Source organism: Setaria viridis, chromosome 7 (assembly GCF_005286985.2).
Source record: "Setaria viridis chromosome 7, Setaria_viridis_v4.0, whole genome shotgun sequence".
Taxonomy (NCBI): Eukaryota; Viridiplantae; Streptophyta; class Magnoliopsida; order Poales; family Poaceae; genus Setaria; species Setaria viridis.
This window is the reverse complement of record NC_048269.2, coordinates 28,205,180-28,222,193: the sequence shown is the minus strand read 5'-3', so window position 1 is coordinate 28,222,193 and position 17,014 is coordinate 28,205,180. Positions and strand designations below refer to the sequence as shown.

The 17,014-nt window shown below is 51.3% G+C and overlaps 2 protein-coding genes across 4 annotated transcripts; both read left to right on the top strand.

Annotated features, from left to right (window-relative positions):
* Positions 1–1,163: 1,163 nt before the first annotated feature.
* Positions 1,164–5,037, top strand: LOC117865889 (growth-regulating factor 3). Its single transcript, XM_034750149.2, has 5 exons — positions 1,164–1,647; positions 1,768–1,964; positions 2,695–3,097; positions 4,258–4,686; positions 4,773–5,037. Exons 1-5 carry the CDS (start codon positions 1,559–1,561, stop codon positions 4,774–4,776), a joined length of 1,122 nt encoding a protein of 373 aa, XP_034606040.1. The 5' UTR covers positions 1,164–1,558; the 3' UTR covers positions 4,777–5,037.
* Positions 5,038–6,644: 1,607 nt separating this feature from the next.
* On the top strand, positions 6,645–11,406 carry LOC117865613 (GPCR-type G protein COLD1). 3 transcript variants are annotated; one of them, XM_034749836.2, is made up of 13 exons: positions 6,645–7,128; positions 7,230–7,337; positions 7,493–7,613; positions 7,708–7,837; positions 8,129–8,207; positions 8,293–8,381; positions 8,878–8,970; positions 9,554–9,580; positions 9,679–9,765; positions 9,942–10,013; positions 10,145–10,275; positions 10,617–10,820; positions 11,340–11,406. In XM_034749836.2, the coding sequence occupies exons 1-12, from the start codon at positions 6,813–6,815 to the stop codon at positions 10,768–10,770; spliced, it is 1,407 nt and encodes a 468-aa protein (XP_034605727.1). In that variant the 5' UTR covers positions 6,645–6,812; the 3' UTR covers positions 10,771–10,820; positions 11,340–11,406. The 3 variants fall into 3 exon arrangements, with proteins under 3 accessions (XP_034605727.1, XP_034605726.1, XP_034605725.1); XM_034749835.2 differs by having other exon boundaries at positions 11,313–11,406; XM_034749834.2 differs by having other exon boundaries at positions 6,646–7,128; positions 10,896–11,406.
* Positions 11,407–17,014: the final 5,608 nt, after the last annotated feature.

Sequence of the window (17,014 nt, the reverse complement as noted above, 5' to 3'; positions counted from 1 at the left end):
ATTTGAAAAGTCTGCGATTAGCATGGATCACCCCGTCGGGCGTTGGCGCGTAGCTGCACAAGGCGTCAAAGGCAACGGGAGGCGGCCGCATGCGTCAGCTGATGCCCTGGCGCCTAGCCTGCACGTACCTTTGTCGCTCGGGTACCCCTCTGCTGGGCTGCTGCTGTGACCGCGCGGGGCCGAGAGCTTGTTTGCGAGGGAAAACATCCGGCGGTTAGTCGTGCGCCTGTGATCGCTGCTGGTGGTGGCGACTGGCGAGTGCGGTCGGGCGCCTGCCTTTGCGGTTCTGCCCTGCACGTGAAGAGCCCCGTACGCATCGGTTTTGGCTTTGTCCACCGCTCAGTTGAAATTGACTGAGACTGAGATGTACGATCGCTACCAGTGTTGTTCAAAACTTCTCTCGACGTTCAAACGCATACCCATTTCTTATATTAACCACAGTTTACTAATGCTGCCCTTGTATTTACTACGACGTGTACCAGTTGGTCTTGGTCAGCTAGCATGATTCTACCTGTATGGCTGTATGGGCCTGTGATCTCTAAGAGTCTAGACGGTGTGAACCGCGGGGAGGCAGAGGAAACGGCTGCCCCCGGCTCGGCCCCCTGTAAGTCGAAGTGTAGAACCACCCGGAGAACCAAACCGAGGAGCCAAACCTAGGCCTTGTTTAGTTACTCCCAAATTCCCAACTTTAGCACTATGCAAAAAGAAGATTCCCCATCACATAAAACTTGCGGTACATGCATGGAGTACTAAATGTAGACGAAATCAAAAACTAATTGCACAGTTTTGTTGTACTTTGCGAGACGAATCTTTTGAGCCTAACAAGTCAATATTTGGACAATAATTCACAAATACAAACGAAACGCTACAGTTGCGCATTTATGACAAAATGCAAATTTTGCCCTTCCCAAATTTCCAACTAAACAGGCCCTAGTACCCCGGCCCGTGCGCGTGCTGCGCCCGGCGTCCCAGGTTCCCAGCCTCGCTCCCCTTGCGCACAACAAAAAACCGATGGGAAAAAGCGAGCAGCACGCGGCCCAAGGCGACCGCGAACGGAGCCAAGCCGCGCAGGGGGTGCATGTGGAGAGGGTGAGGGATCAGGGAGGGAGGGAGGGGCCGAGAAATATCACCGATCAGAAAGGGCAGAGAGGGGGAGAGAGAGATGCAGTGCGGGCAGGTGCTTGTCCCTTAGCTGGAACCCTCCCGTGTCGGCCTCATCCCACCGACCTGCCCTTGCCTGCGCGGCTGCGGCCGCCTATAAGGCTAGCTACCCCGCCAGCCAGCTCGCGTTGCCCTTGCCCCCCGTCCGTCCGTCCGTCCCTCACCTCACCTCACCGCGCCCCCCTCCTTCCCTCCCTCATCAGGTAGCAGCACAGCACAGCGAGCCGCCCTGCTCGGCCGGCGTAGGCTCAGGCCTCAGGCACAGCCCAGAGCGAGCGAGACACAGGGAAAGAGACAGAGCCAGCCACAGCCAGGTAAAAGGCAAAAGCACAGCACATTAAAAGAGAGGCCGCGAGCAGCGGCAGAGCGGAGAGAGAGAACAGAGAGAGAAGCATATATGGCGATGCCCTTTGCCTCCCTGTCTCCGGCAGCCGACCACCGCCCCTCCTCCCTCCTCCCCTTCTGCCGCGCCGCCCCGCTCTCCGCGTAAGCCCCCGCCCGTCTTCTCCCACACGGAAGCGCCCCGCTCTTATTCGCTTGCCTCTTTATGCTCCGGGGACGCGCAGTGCAGGTATCTAATGCGACGAGCTTTGCTTGCTTTTGCAGGGTGGGGGAGGCCGACGCGCAGCAGCACGCGATGATGAGCGGGAGGTGGGCAGCGAGGCCGGTGCCCTTCACGGCGGCGCAGTACGAGGAGCTGGAGCACCAGGCGCTCATATACAAGTACCTCGTCGCCGGCGTGCCCGTCCCGCCGGACCTCCTCCTCCCCATCCGCCGCGGCTTCGTCTACCACCAGCCTGCCCGTAAGCGCTCTGCCCCTTCCTCCGCCTTCCTTCCTATCATCCTATGCACGGTTTCGCATTGCGCAGCGATGGCGTCGGAGTCCATGCCCTCGATCTGGTTGTTTATTCGGATCGAGGGATTCAGGTGTCCTCGAACTCCTTTGTTAATCCGGTCCGGTCATTTGTTAATCTCATCCCGGATTCGGGCCCAAAAAGCTCGCGGTTTTTTAATCCAGAACTCTAGATTTGCTCATCCCTATAGCTTAGCCTCATGTTCTAATGGGGTTTTTTATTGGTCTGATGGGATTAGATAATAAGATGCTATGCTTGGCCCCGCCCAAAGGAGGTGGTTAGCTTATTGATGATTGGTCCTTTTCTTGGGGATTATTTCTGTCTGGTTGTTGGGAGCCTAACCACGCTCCCACTGCTGCTGCGAGATGAAGCCATCCTGCATCAGTTGGACCCCAAAAGAATACAGTTCCAACCATATCGCTTTCAGATGCTTTCTTCATAGTTAATTAGACTCAGTAGATCTACTTGTGATGCACTGTAACTTCTTGACGGCGACGCGTTGCGTTTTGATTCTTTGCGTCTGAATTTATTGGAAAAGTACCCATTCCGGGGTCGCTCCCCGGCTTCCAAATACGCATCGACACAGACGCGTTCGTACGCACGTACACACTATATTGCGCGTCGCGCCAGCCATTGACTGGGGTTTCTTCTGCTCACTTTGCGTGTGGTGTTCTTGCAGTTGGGTACGGGCCTTACTTCGGCAAGAAGGTTGACCCGGAGCCCGGGCGGTGCCGGCGTACGGACGGCAAGAAGTGGCGGTGCGCCAAGGAGGCCGCCCCGGACTCCAAGTACTGCGAGCGCCACATGCACCGCGGCCGCAACCGTTCAAGAAAGCCTGTGGAAGCGCAGCTCGTCACCCCGCCGCACGCCCAGCAGCAGCCCCCGGTGGCCGCAGCCGGCTTCCAGAACCAATCGCTGTACCCGGCGGTCCTCGCCGGAAACGGCGGCCGTGCAGGAGGCGGCGGCGGCGGCGGAGGTGGCCTCGCGACTGGCACGTTCGGCCTGGGGTCCACCGCTCAGCTGCACATGGACAGTGCCGCCGCTTACGCGACCGCTACTGGTGGAGGGAGCAAAGATCTCAGGTGCGTTTCTGCAACCTCTGTCACATACTCAAACTGTTTAGTGCCAGTATTAGTTTTTAGCTCCTGATCGGTGTCAGACGGATTACGGCTGCACTGGATGATGAATGCCATGGCTGCTAATGTGTGGTGCACTGTTTCATCATTGTGCTTGATTGGTTTGCATCAGTAGTCAGTAGGCACTTGACAGCAGTGTGGATCAGGCTAGCAGTGCAGCACCAGAAGCACGTTTTATTTTCTGCTCTTCAGACTATCTGAGATCTGTGATCAGACTAGAAGTGAAAAACTGAAAGCTTTGTCTCTGCGCTCTGCCCCCTGCCACAAAACCTCAGTGATCTATGCTCCCTTTGATCTGGCCACGCTTTCTGGGACCGGATTTCATCTGAGAGGAGAAGATGACGCTCTTCTGGTACTGCAGAGCAGGGTGTTCCATCCTTCACTAGATCGTGATGATGAAACACATCCGGGTTCTATGTTCAGAACTAGTGCCTGCAACTCCCTGGCTACTGCTCTGCCGTCCTAGGCCTCCAAAATTTATTCTTCTGCATGCTGCCACTGTTTTTTCTTGTGCTGCTTGTTCGGTGACGGAAAACTGGCCTGTTTCTTGCTTTTCTGGCCGGGGAACGTCTCATCCATGTGCCTGGAAATCTATATCTGAAAAGGCTAGCATGATAGTATCCCAAGCCCGTCTCCTTTTGCACGCCCATGCCGAAGCTTTTTTGCACCCCTCACTACTTTGCAAGTTTACAATGCTTTAGGCCTTTACCCAAGCTCAAGCGCAGCGATTGTAGGGTTACCTGCGGGGCAGGTGTTGGCACATGATGTTTGCTTGCTTACATGATTGGTTATCCCATTGTTTTTTCCCCTTTCTCTTGCGAAGTATTATTTTTCTCACTTTCTGTTGTCAGAGTCAATAATATCTGTGTCCTCTCATGGGGTTAAAATCTGTAAGCCTGGAGAATATCCTAGAGTGCTTTCTCTCTGTCCTTGCATATGTGCACAGCTAAGCACTTCAGAAAATCGCTTGCTGCAGTACACATCTGACACTCATGTTTTGCACAGCACAAAATGACAGTTTGTTCATTTGCTGGTGGATCATCATGATCTCTAGACTGATTGTATGCACATTTTTCTGACATTTTCTTGTGGCATCTGAAATTCAGGTATTCTGCTTATGGGATGAGATCTCTGTCGGACGAGCACAGCCAGCTGATGCCCGCCGCCATGGACACCTCGATGGACAACTCATGGCGCCTGCTACCGTCCCAGACCTCGACGTTCCAGGCCACAAGCTACCCGCTGTTCGGCACGCTGAGCGGCCTGGACGAGAGCACCATCGCCTCACTGCCCAAGACCCAGCGGGAACCGCTCTCCTTCTTCGGGAGCGACTTCGTGACGGCCGCGAAGCAGGAGAACCAGACGCTGCGCCCCTTCTTCGACGAGTGGCCCAAGGCGAGGGACTCGTGGCCGGAGCTGGGCGACGACAACAGCCTCGCGTCCTTCTCGGCGACGCAGCTCTCCATCTCCATCCCCATGGCGACCTCCGACTTCTCCAACACCAGCTCCCGATCGCCGAGCGGAATACCATCAAGGTGAGCACACAGTTCCTTTCTCAGGTTCGAGTATTTTGATCTGCAAACCTTCTAAATTTAACGAGGCAGGCCCGAAATCGTTGCAGATGAGCGATCGTACCATGTGGATTCCGACGTCTCAGAGCTGACGACTCTTTGGTGCTGACCTCATCTGATCGTGAGGCGTCAACAAACACGTTCACTACCACTATTATGCTCCTTTAAATTTTCGAACAATGCTTCTGTAATATTTTTTTTCTTCTCCTCCCCAAGTTACACTCTTTGCCCTATCTGAATTGTATGAAGTTCATGGTCGGCGTGGCGCCGTTGTTTATTTGACCTGTTTAATATCGAAAGCTCAGTTTCGAGTTACTCCATCCATGATCAGTGTCTCTTTCTCTGTCCCCGTCTCCGCTGCATGTGAGGATTTTCGCCGCGTGCTTCAGCAAATCGAAGATATTCCAATACTGTACTTCACATGACCGGAAAGTAGAAACAGTAGAGCCTCTTGCCTTGCTGGGGGCGGCAAGCCATAATTTCTAGACGAGTTTGGGGCCTTTCGGCTCGACCTAATATTGGTCACTGAAAACAAAACTTTGCGTATCTGCACATATAGATAGCTTAAGTTGCAATCCTCGAACCAAAAGCGACATGGCATCTCCCAACCCAGCTGCGCTTTGCCTGTTGCTTGTGGTTATGGGCAAACTCAACCGCCATGCTTCCTTTCCTTCGGTGATCGCCTTGACGTGCCGAGGCGGAAGGGAACATGATACACACAAGGCCAAGCTCGCCCGTATGGGCACGGGTCAGATCGAAAAGGGGGCCGGGGCTGGCTGTTTGGGGAAGAAAAAGCGCAATAATGCTGGATCTGCCCGCAAAAGGCTTCTTCCAGAGTTGGTGGACGAACAGGCTGGAACCCCGGGACGGGGCGGGGCCACGCGCGCACCTGTTCCCTGATCCGGGGAGCAGAGGGGCGCGCGGCACTGTTGCGATGAGCCCCGGCACGGGGCGGTGCCACTGTACTGCGACGATGGCAAATCGGCAACGGCAGGTGGAGACCTGCCTGGTGCGATTCGCATCGCGCGCGTGTCCTATCGATAGGGTAGGGCGCCTTAACGCCTTTGTCCTTGGGGGAGTCGGGAGTGGATCACCTTGGACACGGACACGACACATGGTTTCGTGGGTACCTGGTGCCGACGCATGTGAGCGTTGGAGCGCGTTCTGGCGAGCCGGTGGTCGTCTCGCGTCTCCCGGCACGACCAACGGCGCCAAGGGCGGGGTCGCGTAGGGGCGGAGGCTAGTGCGGGCCTGCCGGGATCGGAGGAGGGCACGTCGATGACACTGGCTTGCCTGGTGTTGGACGGAGTTAGGTCGCCGGGGCTTTTTTTGGTTGGTGGTGACTAGAAAGCACGAACGGTCCCCAGGATTGATGGAGCGTGCGATCCATCCATCCAGATTGCTTCGAGCCGCTGCATTGTGTCGCGTGCGACGCTGCCCGGCGGCCGGGCGCTGGGTAGGGTAGGCTGGATCTGGGTGGGAGGCCGGCGGGGCTGGAATGATGTGGTATCCGCCGTTGGCGACAAGGGAGAAAAGCCGCCTCGTTGCGTCTCGCGGCATGGAGCAGTGGTGGTCTCCGGTGTACGGACGGGGGTTGGTCCCGGCGGCGATGATTCATGCAAGTGTCGACGACAAGAAGTCCACGTGAAGATCAACGGGCCCGGACTCAACTTGGCCCAGTGACGACGACTCTCACTCAGACGACAACACGGCGGCATGGACCACAGCACCACAAGAGCCTGGTCCCATCTTGTTGGGTCGGTCCACCGAGTCCACTAAAACATAGATGGGCCTTTATTAGGCCCAGGTCCCATAAGAAAGGAACACGGGCACGCAAAAAGGCCTTGCAAAGTTGCAGTTACTTAACCGCTGTCCATTAGGCTTAAAATACAGCCCGGCCCACGAAGAGCGAGCGCAACACCGCGGCAGGGGTTCCCGGTGGGGGAGACGCCACCGGCAGAGTCTAGCCGACGCCTCCTTCCCATTCCAACGAGATCCGACTCCGACCGAAACCCCCCTCTCGCCGGCCACCGTCGCGGCAGCCGGCTCCGCTCCGGGAAGCCGCGGCGCGCGAGGAATAGCGAGGAGCGATGGGGTGGGGCACCGTGGTCTACGAGGGCGCGGTGGTGGGCTCGTCGCTGGTGGGGCTGGGCTGGGCGGGGCTGTGGTTCCTGAACCGGCGGCTGTACAAGGAGTACGAGGAGCGGCGGGTGCTGGTGCAGATCCTCTTCGGCCTCGTCTTCGCCTTCTCCTGCAACCTCTTCCAGCTCGTCCTCTTCGAGATCCTCCCCGTCCTCTCCAAGCACGCGCGCTTCCTCAACTGGCACCTCGACCTCTTCTGCCTCATCCTCCTCCTCGTCTTCGTCCTCCCCTACTACCACTGCTACCTGCTGCTCCGCAACTCAGGTTCCGGCCCTAAATCAATCTCCCATTGCCTCGATTGCTGTCTGCCTCTGTGCGGTGTGTGGCTGTCCTGATCGGCTGATCGGTTCGGTTGGTGGTTGCAGGGGTGAGAAGAGAGCGGGCGTGGCTTGTCGCGGCGCTCTTCCTACTGGTATTCCTCTACGGATTCTGGCGCATGGGGATTCACTTCCCCATGCCTTCACCTGAGAAAGGTCTGACGTTGCAAACCTACAATGTTATTATTGATAGTACTGATTCGTACAGCTGAGGATTTCTAGCTCTGACTCATTATATGCTAGCCAACTGTTTGTTGCTTAATTCGGACCTAGTTGTGTCATTGGGTTTGACTTCCTTGCTCATCTTGCAGGCTTTTTTACAATGCCACAGCTGGTCAGTAGGATTGGTGTTATAGGAGTGTCTGTCATGGCTGTTCTTTCTGGTTTTGGTGCCGTCAATCTGCCATACAGTTATCTGTCGCTGTTCATCAGGTTTGGAGCATATCTTTCATCAACATTATATTTTCACTTCTGATTAAAATCTTTGCGTTGTTATGCTGGTCATTTTAACAATCATGATTTGCAGGGAAATTGATGAAACAGACATCAAAACTTTGGAACGGCAGCTGATGCAATCCATCGAGTCATGTACTGCTAAGAAAAAGAAAATTATTTTGTCCCAAATGGAAATGGAGAGGATTCAAGGATCCGAGGAGGTACTTATTTCACTACTCACTGCCTTATGTTTCAGAGAAAAAGAATCCAATCTTCACACTGGGTTAACATTGGAATATACTCTAGGTACAAAATGTTAGAAATTAAAAGATTTAACTACGTATTTTGTTATGTGATCATTTAGTGGCATCGAAGGAGCAAAAGTTCACTCTAACTAACATGCAATGGAAAAAGTCATAACAAACTTAGGGTTGCAACTTTCTAGTGGCATACTCTTTTATTGTTTGATGTATACATGTACAGCATGATTGAATAAAGACATTTACATGCAGAAGCTAAAGGCCAGATCGTTTCTGAAGCGTATAGTGGGAACAGTTGTTCGATCTGTGCAGGAAGATCAAACTGAGCAGGGTATTTGTATCCTTGTTTCCTTCTTCTGTTTGCTTTATGTGTTTATTTGCTGTGATAAGCATTAATTCCCAGATCAATCTTGTAGATATAAAGAACTTAGAAGCAGAAGTCCAGGCACTGGAAGAGCTTTCCAAACAGCTGTTTCTTGAGATATATGAACTCCGTCAAGCTAAGGTATTTTTTAGTGTGCCATGTACGATCGATGATAACATTTTCTACTAGTTATTGGGATACACGCAACTACTTTCTCAACCTTATGTTGTTTATCAGACAAATCATCTAGTAGCTGCAATTCTCATTTGATATTGGTATTGATGCTTTCATAAGTATTCGGTGATTAATAAGTGAGGTAGCTGTTACTACTCTATGCCGTAAAATCCCAGTAAAAAAAACATTCTAATATAACTTCACTGTCTCTTCGCATGTAGATGGGTTATTTTCTTGTTTTGTGTCCTATAAGCTTATAACATGACTGTGTTTTTACTCCTTTTCTTTTTGCCATGTCTCTTGACCTCTCGTAAGTGTTCAGGGAGAATAAGTTGCTAACATTGCAGTCCTTTGCATGTTGCATGTCATATGACAGTAGCGACTATTGGGCATGTTTTCTTGCAGCAGATCTTTCTTAGGCTAATTAATCTAAGTGTTTCTGTGGTCTACATTTGCTTTGCAGATAGCTGCTGCATATTCCCGAACATGGAGAGGGCATCTTCAGAATCTACTTGGATATGCTTTGTCAGTGTATTGTGTTTATAAGATGCTTAAGGTATTTCTGAAAATTGCAATATACATAATCTTGCATGTATTATTTTGATTGACACGTCATCAAATCATCGTCTTTCATGTACCACAAGTCCATGACAGTCATGAGAAAAAACCACCATTAGTACCGGTTTAATCATCGTCTTTCATGTACCATAAGTCCATGACAGTCATGAAAAAAACCACCATTAGTACCTGTTTAATCACTCCATTTTGGAACAGTTGTATCTAGCTCAACCATTTTGCTGCAAAGATTGTTTTATGGAACCTTGTTTTCAGTCTTAGGTTTGCTATTCTGTTTATAAGATGCTTAAGGTATTACTCTAAATTGCATTATACATAATCTTGCATGTATTATTTTGATTTACGCGTCATCAAATCATCGTATTTCATGTATCTTAAGTCCATGACAGTCATGAAACAAACCACCATTATTACCTGTTTAATCACTCCATTTTGGAACAGCTGTATCTAGCTCAACCATTTTGCTGCAAAGATTATTTTATTTTATGGAATCTTGTTTTCAGTCTTATGTTCGCACATCGCACTTGTGAATTAACCTCAAGTGTATTACTTTTCTTTTGCAGTCCTTGCAGAGTGTAGTCTTTAAGGAGGTACGAACTTCATGGCGTTTGTGGATCTACATCCAAGTCCTTCTATTTTTCAATCCATGAACATTTTAATTATTTTACCTACATTTTATTTCTCGCAGTCAGGCTCTGTTGATCCTGTAACAATGACAATAACGATTTTCCTGAGGCATTTTGACATTGGCATTGATGTTGCACTTTTATCGCAGGTAAGTGTACTGAAGCTTAAATAATTGTAAAATGAATTTCGAACTGCCTGTATGCAGTATACTTTATATAGATAGAATATGAATGACTCGTTCTGTTCTTCTTATATGTAATATTGGATTGGCTTGTTTTTTCATCGAGTTTCTGACATTGTCCTGCTTCTGCCTTGTACTTGCAGTACATATCTTTGATGTTCATCGGAATGTTGGTTGTCATATCTGTTCGAGGTTTCTTGGCAAATGTTATGAAGGTGAGTATAATTTGTGCATGCTACTTCTGTTTTATGACTTTATGGTGCCATCCATTGATCTGGGGTCTTGATTTCTCTTGTATTTAGCATCTATTCTAAACTTGAGCTGTCGTGTCTCATTTTATGTGCAGTTCTTCTTTGCTGTCTCTAGGGTTGGGAGTGGCTCGACAACCAATGTTGTTCTTTTCCTATCAGAGATTATGGGCATGTACTTCATATCTTCCATTCTTCTTATAAGGAAAAGCCTGGCAAATGAATATAGGTATTCCATTACTGAACATGTTGCATTAATTTAGCTTGATTTTCATTCTATATTTGCAGTAATGATCCCTGACTACGTTTTTAAAATCCAGTACGATCAGGAAGTGATGTTTAAAATGTGATAGTTTATATGAAGATTTAAAGAACAGTACATATGTCAATTTAACAAATTGATGTCACAAATAAAGCGATTCTGGCTTTCTGGGCCCCTTAAGAATAACCTTGTTGAATGAAATGATGCTATGCTTCTTTTGATGTCTTTTATGTTTCATAGTTTGGAACTTTCAATCATGATCAAGTTCCATCAACATAATTTATGTCTGTTAATGCATTTGTGCTCAGGGTGATCATTACTGATGTTTTGGGTGGTGATATCCAATTTGACTTCTACCACCGCTGGTTTGATGCTATATTCGTGGCAAGTGCGTTCCTGTCCTTGCTTCTTATTTCAGCCCAATACACCACCAGGCAAACAGACAAGCATCCAATCGATTGATGCATCTGTCCCCCTTCTGTGCATAGTCTTTTAACCACTATTTATCCGAGGTATGTGGTTATCCCCTACACTGCACCAATTGACTGTTCTAGCTTCTGTTGATATTATCCTGCTTGTTTTGTCAGGTTGACCCATTTTTTGTACCACAGTTAGCAAAGGCACTGTTTCTCCCTAGACCTCCATACACAGTTACAGAACATAATACATCAGTTAATTGAATGGATCTCTTTATTTCATAATATGTTTCCCGGCAGCACGATTCATGGTAAACAGTTCCTCCGTATGGAAGTTTACTTTTCTGCCAATCCTGCACGTCTATAGCAATCATCCGAATCATCTGTGGTGATGCTGTAATGGGATCCGTTGTAATGTTGTCAGCACACGATAGTACACTTTTTTTTTTCCGAAGACAACTGAGGAATCCCATATTAGGAATGGAGTATGACTTTGTAAAATAGCTTGAGACTAGCGTGCTAGATTGTATGGGTTTGATGATTCTTTTGGCTGTTATATGTAACATTTGACACAACTTTGGTACGTAGATCTATTATTCAAGTGGTTTTCTTCAGGACGATGTCTCCAGCTGAATCCTTGTATGGTACTTGAAGTAATCTGTAAGAAAATCCATTGCACTGACGATGTCTTCTTCCGTGTCAATACCTCCTCTCCATAATCATACGTACACACAAAAATGCTACACAGAAGTCTTTTTTTTCTTCTATCTATTTGAATTCCTTATCATGTAATGGAAAAAAAATATCCAAGTTTTGTATGCGGAGATAACCCATTATTCTTGTCCTTGATCTCTGTATGAGCCCCCACTTGTTTGTAATCTAAATATCTAATCATTTATCCAGTTCGCTGGAGAAACTTTTTTTTCCGGATTTTTGTCTGTTTGACTGCTTCCCTCCACGTTTTGTTCAGTTTCCATGCAAGAAGTTGGTTGCTGTAAATACTGCAGTTTGTGCTTGATAGATAGTGGAACGATCTAGAGATGGTTCAGCAAGTTTTGGTTCGTACCCACCCAATGCCTGCATCTCCCACCTACAGGCTACAGGCAGGTACATGCCGATTTCAGCATCCATCGCTGAGCAAGAAATCTCTCAAAGAGTACATGTCCCAGACTCCCGGTTTCCCAGAGCCCTTGCCGGGCAGTGGAGACAATAGCACGGGATGACTTGACACTGGCGCACCATGACACCAGTAACACCAGTAGCATCACTGCACTACTTGTCCCCGTGCTATGCTGCTTGTGCCGCGCAAGTGCCGACCGATATGTGTCCAGTTTTGTGAATCTGCAATTCTGAAGAGACACGGCCAACGCCGCTGAGTGCCTGAGTGGCTATGGCAGACCTGCCACCACCTGACTACCTGAGCGCCATACACGTCTTCTCGATGAAAAAAAGAAGCTGCGTCGATCCACCGCGAGTGCACGGTCCAGTCGTCTTCATGCATGCACGCTCGCATTGACGGCCCCCGCTACTGATGCTCGCAGCGATACGACTGGGCCGGCGCTGCCCCCTTTTGAAGCACGCGCGTACGGGAGCTGAGGTACTTTTGTGGCAGGGGAAAGGGAAAGATGATCGAAGTGGTGTAGTTAAGCGACGCGAAAGCGAGCGACACGGGTGCGCGCAGCAGCGACTTTCGCTTCGCTCCCAGGGCCGTGCGTGTCGCCTGACACGGTCAATGCTGCATCGGCCATCATCAAGCCGTCAGCACTTCTCGCAGGGGGAAGTACCCCCTCAAAAATGGCGCGACCGATTTGACGCCCGTGCCAGTGGATCGCAGAGCAATCGGGCAAAGTCATTAAGAAAACACACAAAGGGAACAAGCACTCCAGCACATCAGGTGCCATGGTCCATGGCTGCTGCTGCCGGCTGTGGTGTTCATTAGCGAGGTCACTCTCGCCCAAAGGCTGCGAGCGCGATCTAAGGAGCACGGCCGGAGGGATTACAGCTGATCCTCCGGTGGTACGGCGTGGATCGACCTAGCGCGCGCGTCGTTTGGCCAAGACGCAAAGCCGGGCAGCCTCGCTCGCGTCGCGAGGGAAAAGGCGCGCGAACGAGACGCGCGTGCGCGCGGCCTGAGGCGACGTCGGTTTGACACGAGGTGCTAAACTCTAACAGTGTCACATCGGATGTTAGGATACTAATTAGGAGGACTAAACATGAGCTAATTATAAAACTAATTGCAGAGCCTTATGCTAATTCGTGAGACGAATCTATTAAGCCTAATTAATCCATCATTAGCAAATGGTTATCTGTAGCACCACATTGTCAAATTATGGACTAATTGGGCTTAATAGATTCGTCTCGCGAATTATACTTCATCTGTGCAATTAGTTTTATAATTAGCTTATTTTTAGTACTCCTAATTAGCATCGAAACATCCGATATGACAGGTGTTAAACTTTAATAGTGTGTTCCCAAATACCCCTTTAGACATGTGCATGCCTGTCTCGTGCTCAAATGCGTGTCATCACGGCACCTGGGGGACGCCGGGTGGGGCGCTCTGGACCGGCCGGACGACGGCACGAGTGGACTCCAATCAGTCACGCTCGTGGCAACAGTCAGTCCAGTCCCGCTGGGAACGCGCGCGCGCGCGCGCGGCCGCCGAGCGAGCCAACACGACTCGATTGAGCTGGACTGGACTCGAGTGGCCTTTTGCCAAAGGCTGCTCCCGGCAACGTGATCCACCACCATTCCATCCACCCGGCGGCAGCACCCACGCGCGGCGCGCGACCCATCCGGCCATCCCTCCAGGCTCCAGCCCAGCTCCAGCCCCCACCCACGCACACCGCTCGGGCTCGTCGCAACGTGCCGCCGCGCGGGGAGCTTTATCTCCCTCGCCTCGCTGCTCTCGCCACGCCTCCTTTCCGGGCAGCCACAAGGATCTCCGCCCGGCCTCGCGTCCCCTGCTTTCTGGTCACCGAGAAAAAACCTCGATTTGTCCGCTCCACCAACAACACGCGCCTCCACCGCGACGTCTAGTCGTTTTCGGCCCCGATCCGCTTCCCTTTGGCGCCGCATCGCCGAGCGCGAAAACAGAGAGAACAAACACGGCCAACCAGGGGCATGCATGGCATGACGCGTCGATGCACATCTACTTTCCAGCCTCCAATAGCGCGGTCCAGTACCCTACCGGCCTACCCCCATCCGGGCGCCGTCAGGAGGTACTACCAGAAACTCCGTCCCGATCGATCCGATCCGTGGCGACTGGCGAGGCGCTAGACGCCGGGTGGCTACAGCAGTTGGTAGTAGCGGAGAGGAGAGCAGGGAGCTAGATGCCCAGCGGCCGCTGGAGTCAAAGCTCGGCACAGGGGGCTACGAGGGTGCTAGGCTCCAGAAGCAGACCGAGCCAGGGTACGTAGCCCCGGCCTACGTACGACGCATCAAAAGTTGCGACCACGGCATGCACGCAGCGTGTCTCAGCTGGATCACTGGCCCTGGCCGCGCGCGCTTGCATCGCATTGCATCTCGCTGCATGCATGGTGCGCCTGCCCCCGCTCTGCCAGTCAGCCGCTCCGGCCGTTGCCGCTTGCCGGCGCGGCTGGGCAGAAGGCCAAACTCGCTCTCGCGGTCTCGCCTGCGCTCTGCGCGCCTGCCCGCCCGGCACGATCCAAATCGCCGTGGAACCCGACGCGCGCGGCGAGGTCCATCCGTACCCGGCACTGACGCGCCTGATTTGCCAATTTGACCGCGCCCCGCGGCGCCGGGGCGCGCGCCGAGCCGGGTAGCCGTACGCGGTGTGCCCGCCCACGCCCGGCCACCCGTGTGCTGGGTGGGGGGCTCGCTCCTCGCTGCTTGTATTGGATTGGATGGCGACGGCATCAAAATGCGGGGCGGGCGAATGGCCGTGCTCGCTGCGCCCCCCCCCCCCCCCCCCCCCCCCCCCCCCCCGCCAGCATGCGTCGGCCCCGTGGCAGGCCGGCCGGCCGCCTGTGCGAGGTGATCGATCTGCCGGCTCGGTCTCGGTGTCTCTGACTGGGGAATCTGCTTTCGCCTGCCTGCTCGCGAGTCGCGATGCTTGTCGGGATCACAAAACATTTCTGTTTGGGGTTGGGGAGTTGTGAACTCGGGATCGATCCTCCACCTGGGAAGAGTAGTATTTGTTTGTCTGTTCCTTTTCCTCTGAAAACTTACCATTTCGTGATTGCAGTGGCGCAGAGGTTATTAGAGGGGGAAATTAAACTCAGAAACTGATGATGATGCCGTGCGGTGATAATGCAATGCAACGCGAGCTGCTCCTTTTTGCCTTCTCAAGAAACTATCATTCAGTCACATTGCCACCTTTCATCTTTAGCTTTTGCTCTGTCGTCCCAACGTTGGCACACAAGTATATGCTTTACTTCATTCCCTCGACCTTTCTCCGGAAACCATGCACGCCACCAAGACTAGACCACCACGGCCCAAATATTCACCGTGGCCTTTTCGAACGCTGAGCTCTCTCTGCTGACTGGACGAAAGCAGAAAGCGATGTGGAAATACTATTTCTGGACTATTTTTTATGGTTTTTCGTTCCTTTTTGTCTTGGGTCGTTGGTCACGGTCAAGCAGTATCTGGAGTTCTGGACGAAGCGCCGTCCAGCCTGCTCGGTCCCTGTAGGGGCATTACACGTTTGCAGCGGCGGCCTGCGACGCCGTACAGGAAAGAAGGGTCCCAAATATTGTCTTGTGATCGAGCACATGACATGAGCATGCAGCCGGGACGACAAGTTCACTTAAAAAATGTTGGAGCCAATGGCGCACGAGAGTACATGCGTCGTAGGCTCGTGCATTTAAGTGGGAATCTAACTGATCAGATCAGATGTGTGCGACGGCTCGTCGAACTCGAACGGATTAGACTAGTAGCCTTTCCTCAGCGCTGCTTCGGTAATCAGCAGGGATCAGTGCTGCCAATGTACTTACTACATAAAAAATGCTTCTTTTTACAGGAGCAGTGGCGCTTGCTAATCGTATCCATTTTAGCAATGGGAAAAAAAACACTTAACAAAGTCGAATGTTTCGTTCGTTCATGGAAGCAAAAATTAATGACGAGCTGCATCTTTTCTGAAGTAAACGAGCTGCATTTTGCAATGCCAAGAAAAAAACGGTCACTCCATTGCGGACGGCAACAACGAGATTTCCCGAACTGTCCAGTTCGTAAATCGTATGTTCATGCCCGCATGCACGTAGCGCCTCGGACGACCAGCATTCCGCTCGCCGTCACGGAAGCCCGTCGACGTGGAGACGAGTACGACGGCCTATCCCCCTCCTCACCGTCAGGTCACAGAAGCCAGGCAGGATGATGCCACGGCCACGGGCGCATGCTCTCCTACGCTCCGCCATCGCTACGGCCGGGGCCCACGGCGTAACGTTACAACTCTATCATAGGCTCAGGTGAGGTGGGGACAGCCCAGCCCACACGGCTGCCACCCCCACACCGAATCCTTCTTCGGTGGGTCCGGGCTCAGGTGAAGCCGTCAAGACGTGAACTCGCCACACGCCCCAGATCGAACGGCGGCGATCTCAATGGACCCACAGTTCTTCGTGCCCACACATATGGTCTGCGGCTTTTGCACTGGCAATGACCGTACGGGGAGCGAACGATCCGACGGCTGAGGTCCACTCCGCTGCCCTGTCCCTCTCTCCTCCCGTTCAAGAGTTCTAGAAGTCAAAGTGCTAAATGAGTGGGTTAAATCGTGTATTGAACAGTTTGTAAGAAGAATACTTGCAACAAAACGAAAGGGAACGTGTGTCACCGACAGAAGTGCGGTTGGAGCGTACGACCACGAGGCGTAAAAGCATTGAGTGTATTTGGATGCAAATGCAAGTGCCAAACCTTCAGCTGTATTTTGTTGGAACACGAATTGTATGGTGACAAATTTAGTTGCCATTGTTGGACTGCTTTTGTTTACTAACACAACAGATAGGGTTAATGATGTGTTCTTCAATGTCTACTTCCCCTCCCATCTAGTAAAAAGCATGCCAGGTGAGTCACACCTCCAAAACAAACAAAAGGGTCTCCAACACACGCTACTACGTGGCAATCCATATCTATTACTCCTCTAACAGATTCTTTGTAATGTTTGTTTCAATGGATATTGAGTAGTGGTACTCAGCAATACATGACGCGTTAGTATGTCCATGGATGCATAACAAACATTTTGGATGCAAGTTCTTGCTTTTCAAAATATTCATTGCTATATAATTTTTTATGATGACAAAATGGCTGTAACGACTCGAGGTCAGATTTTATTACTACAG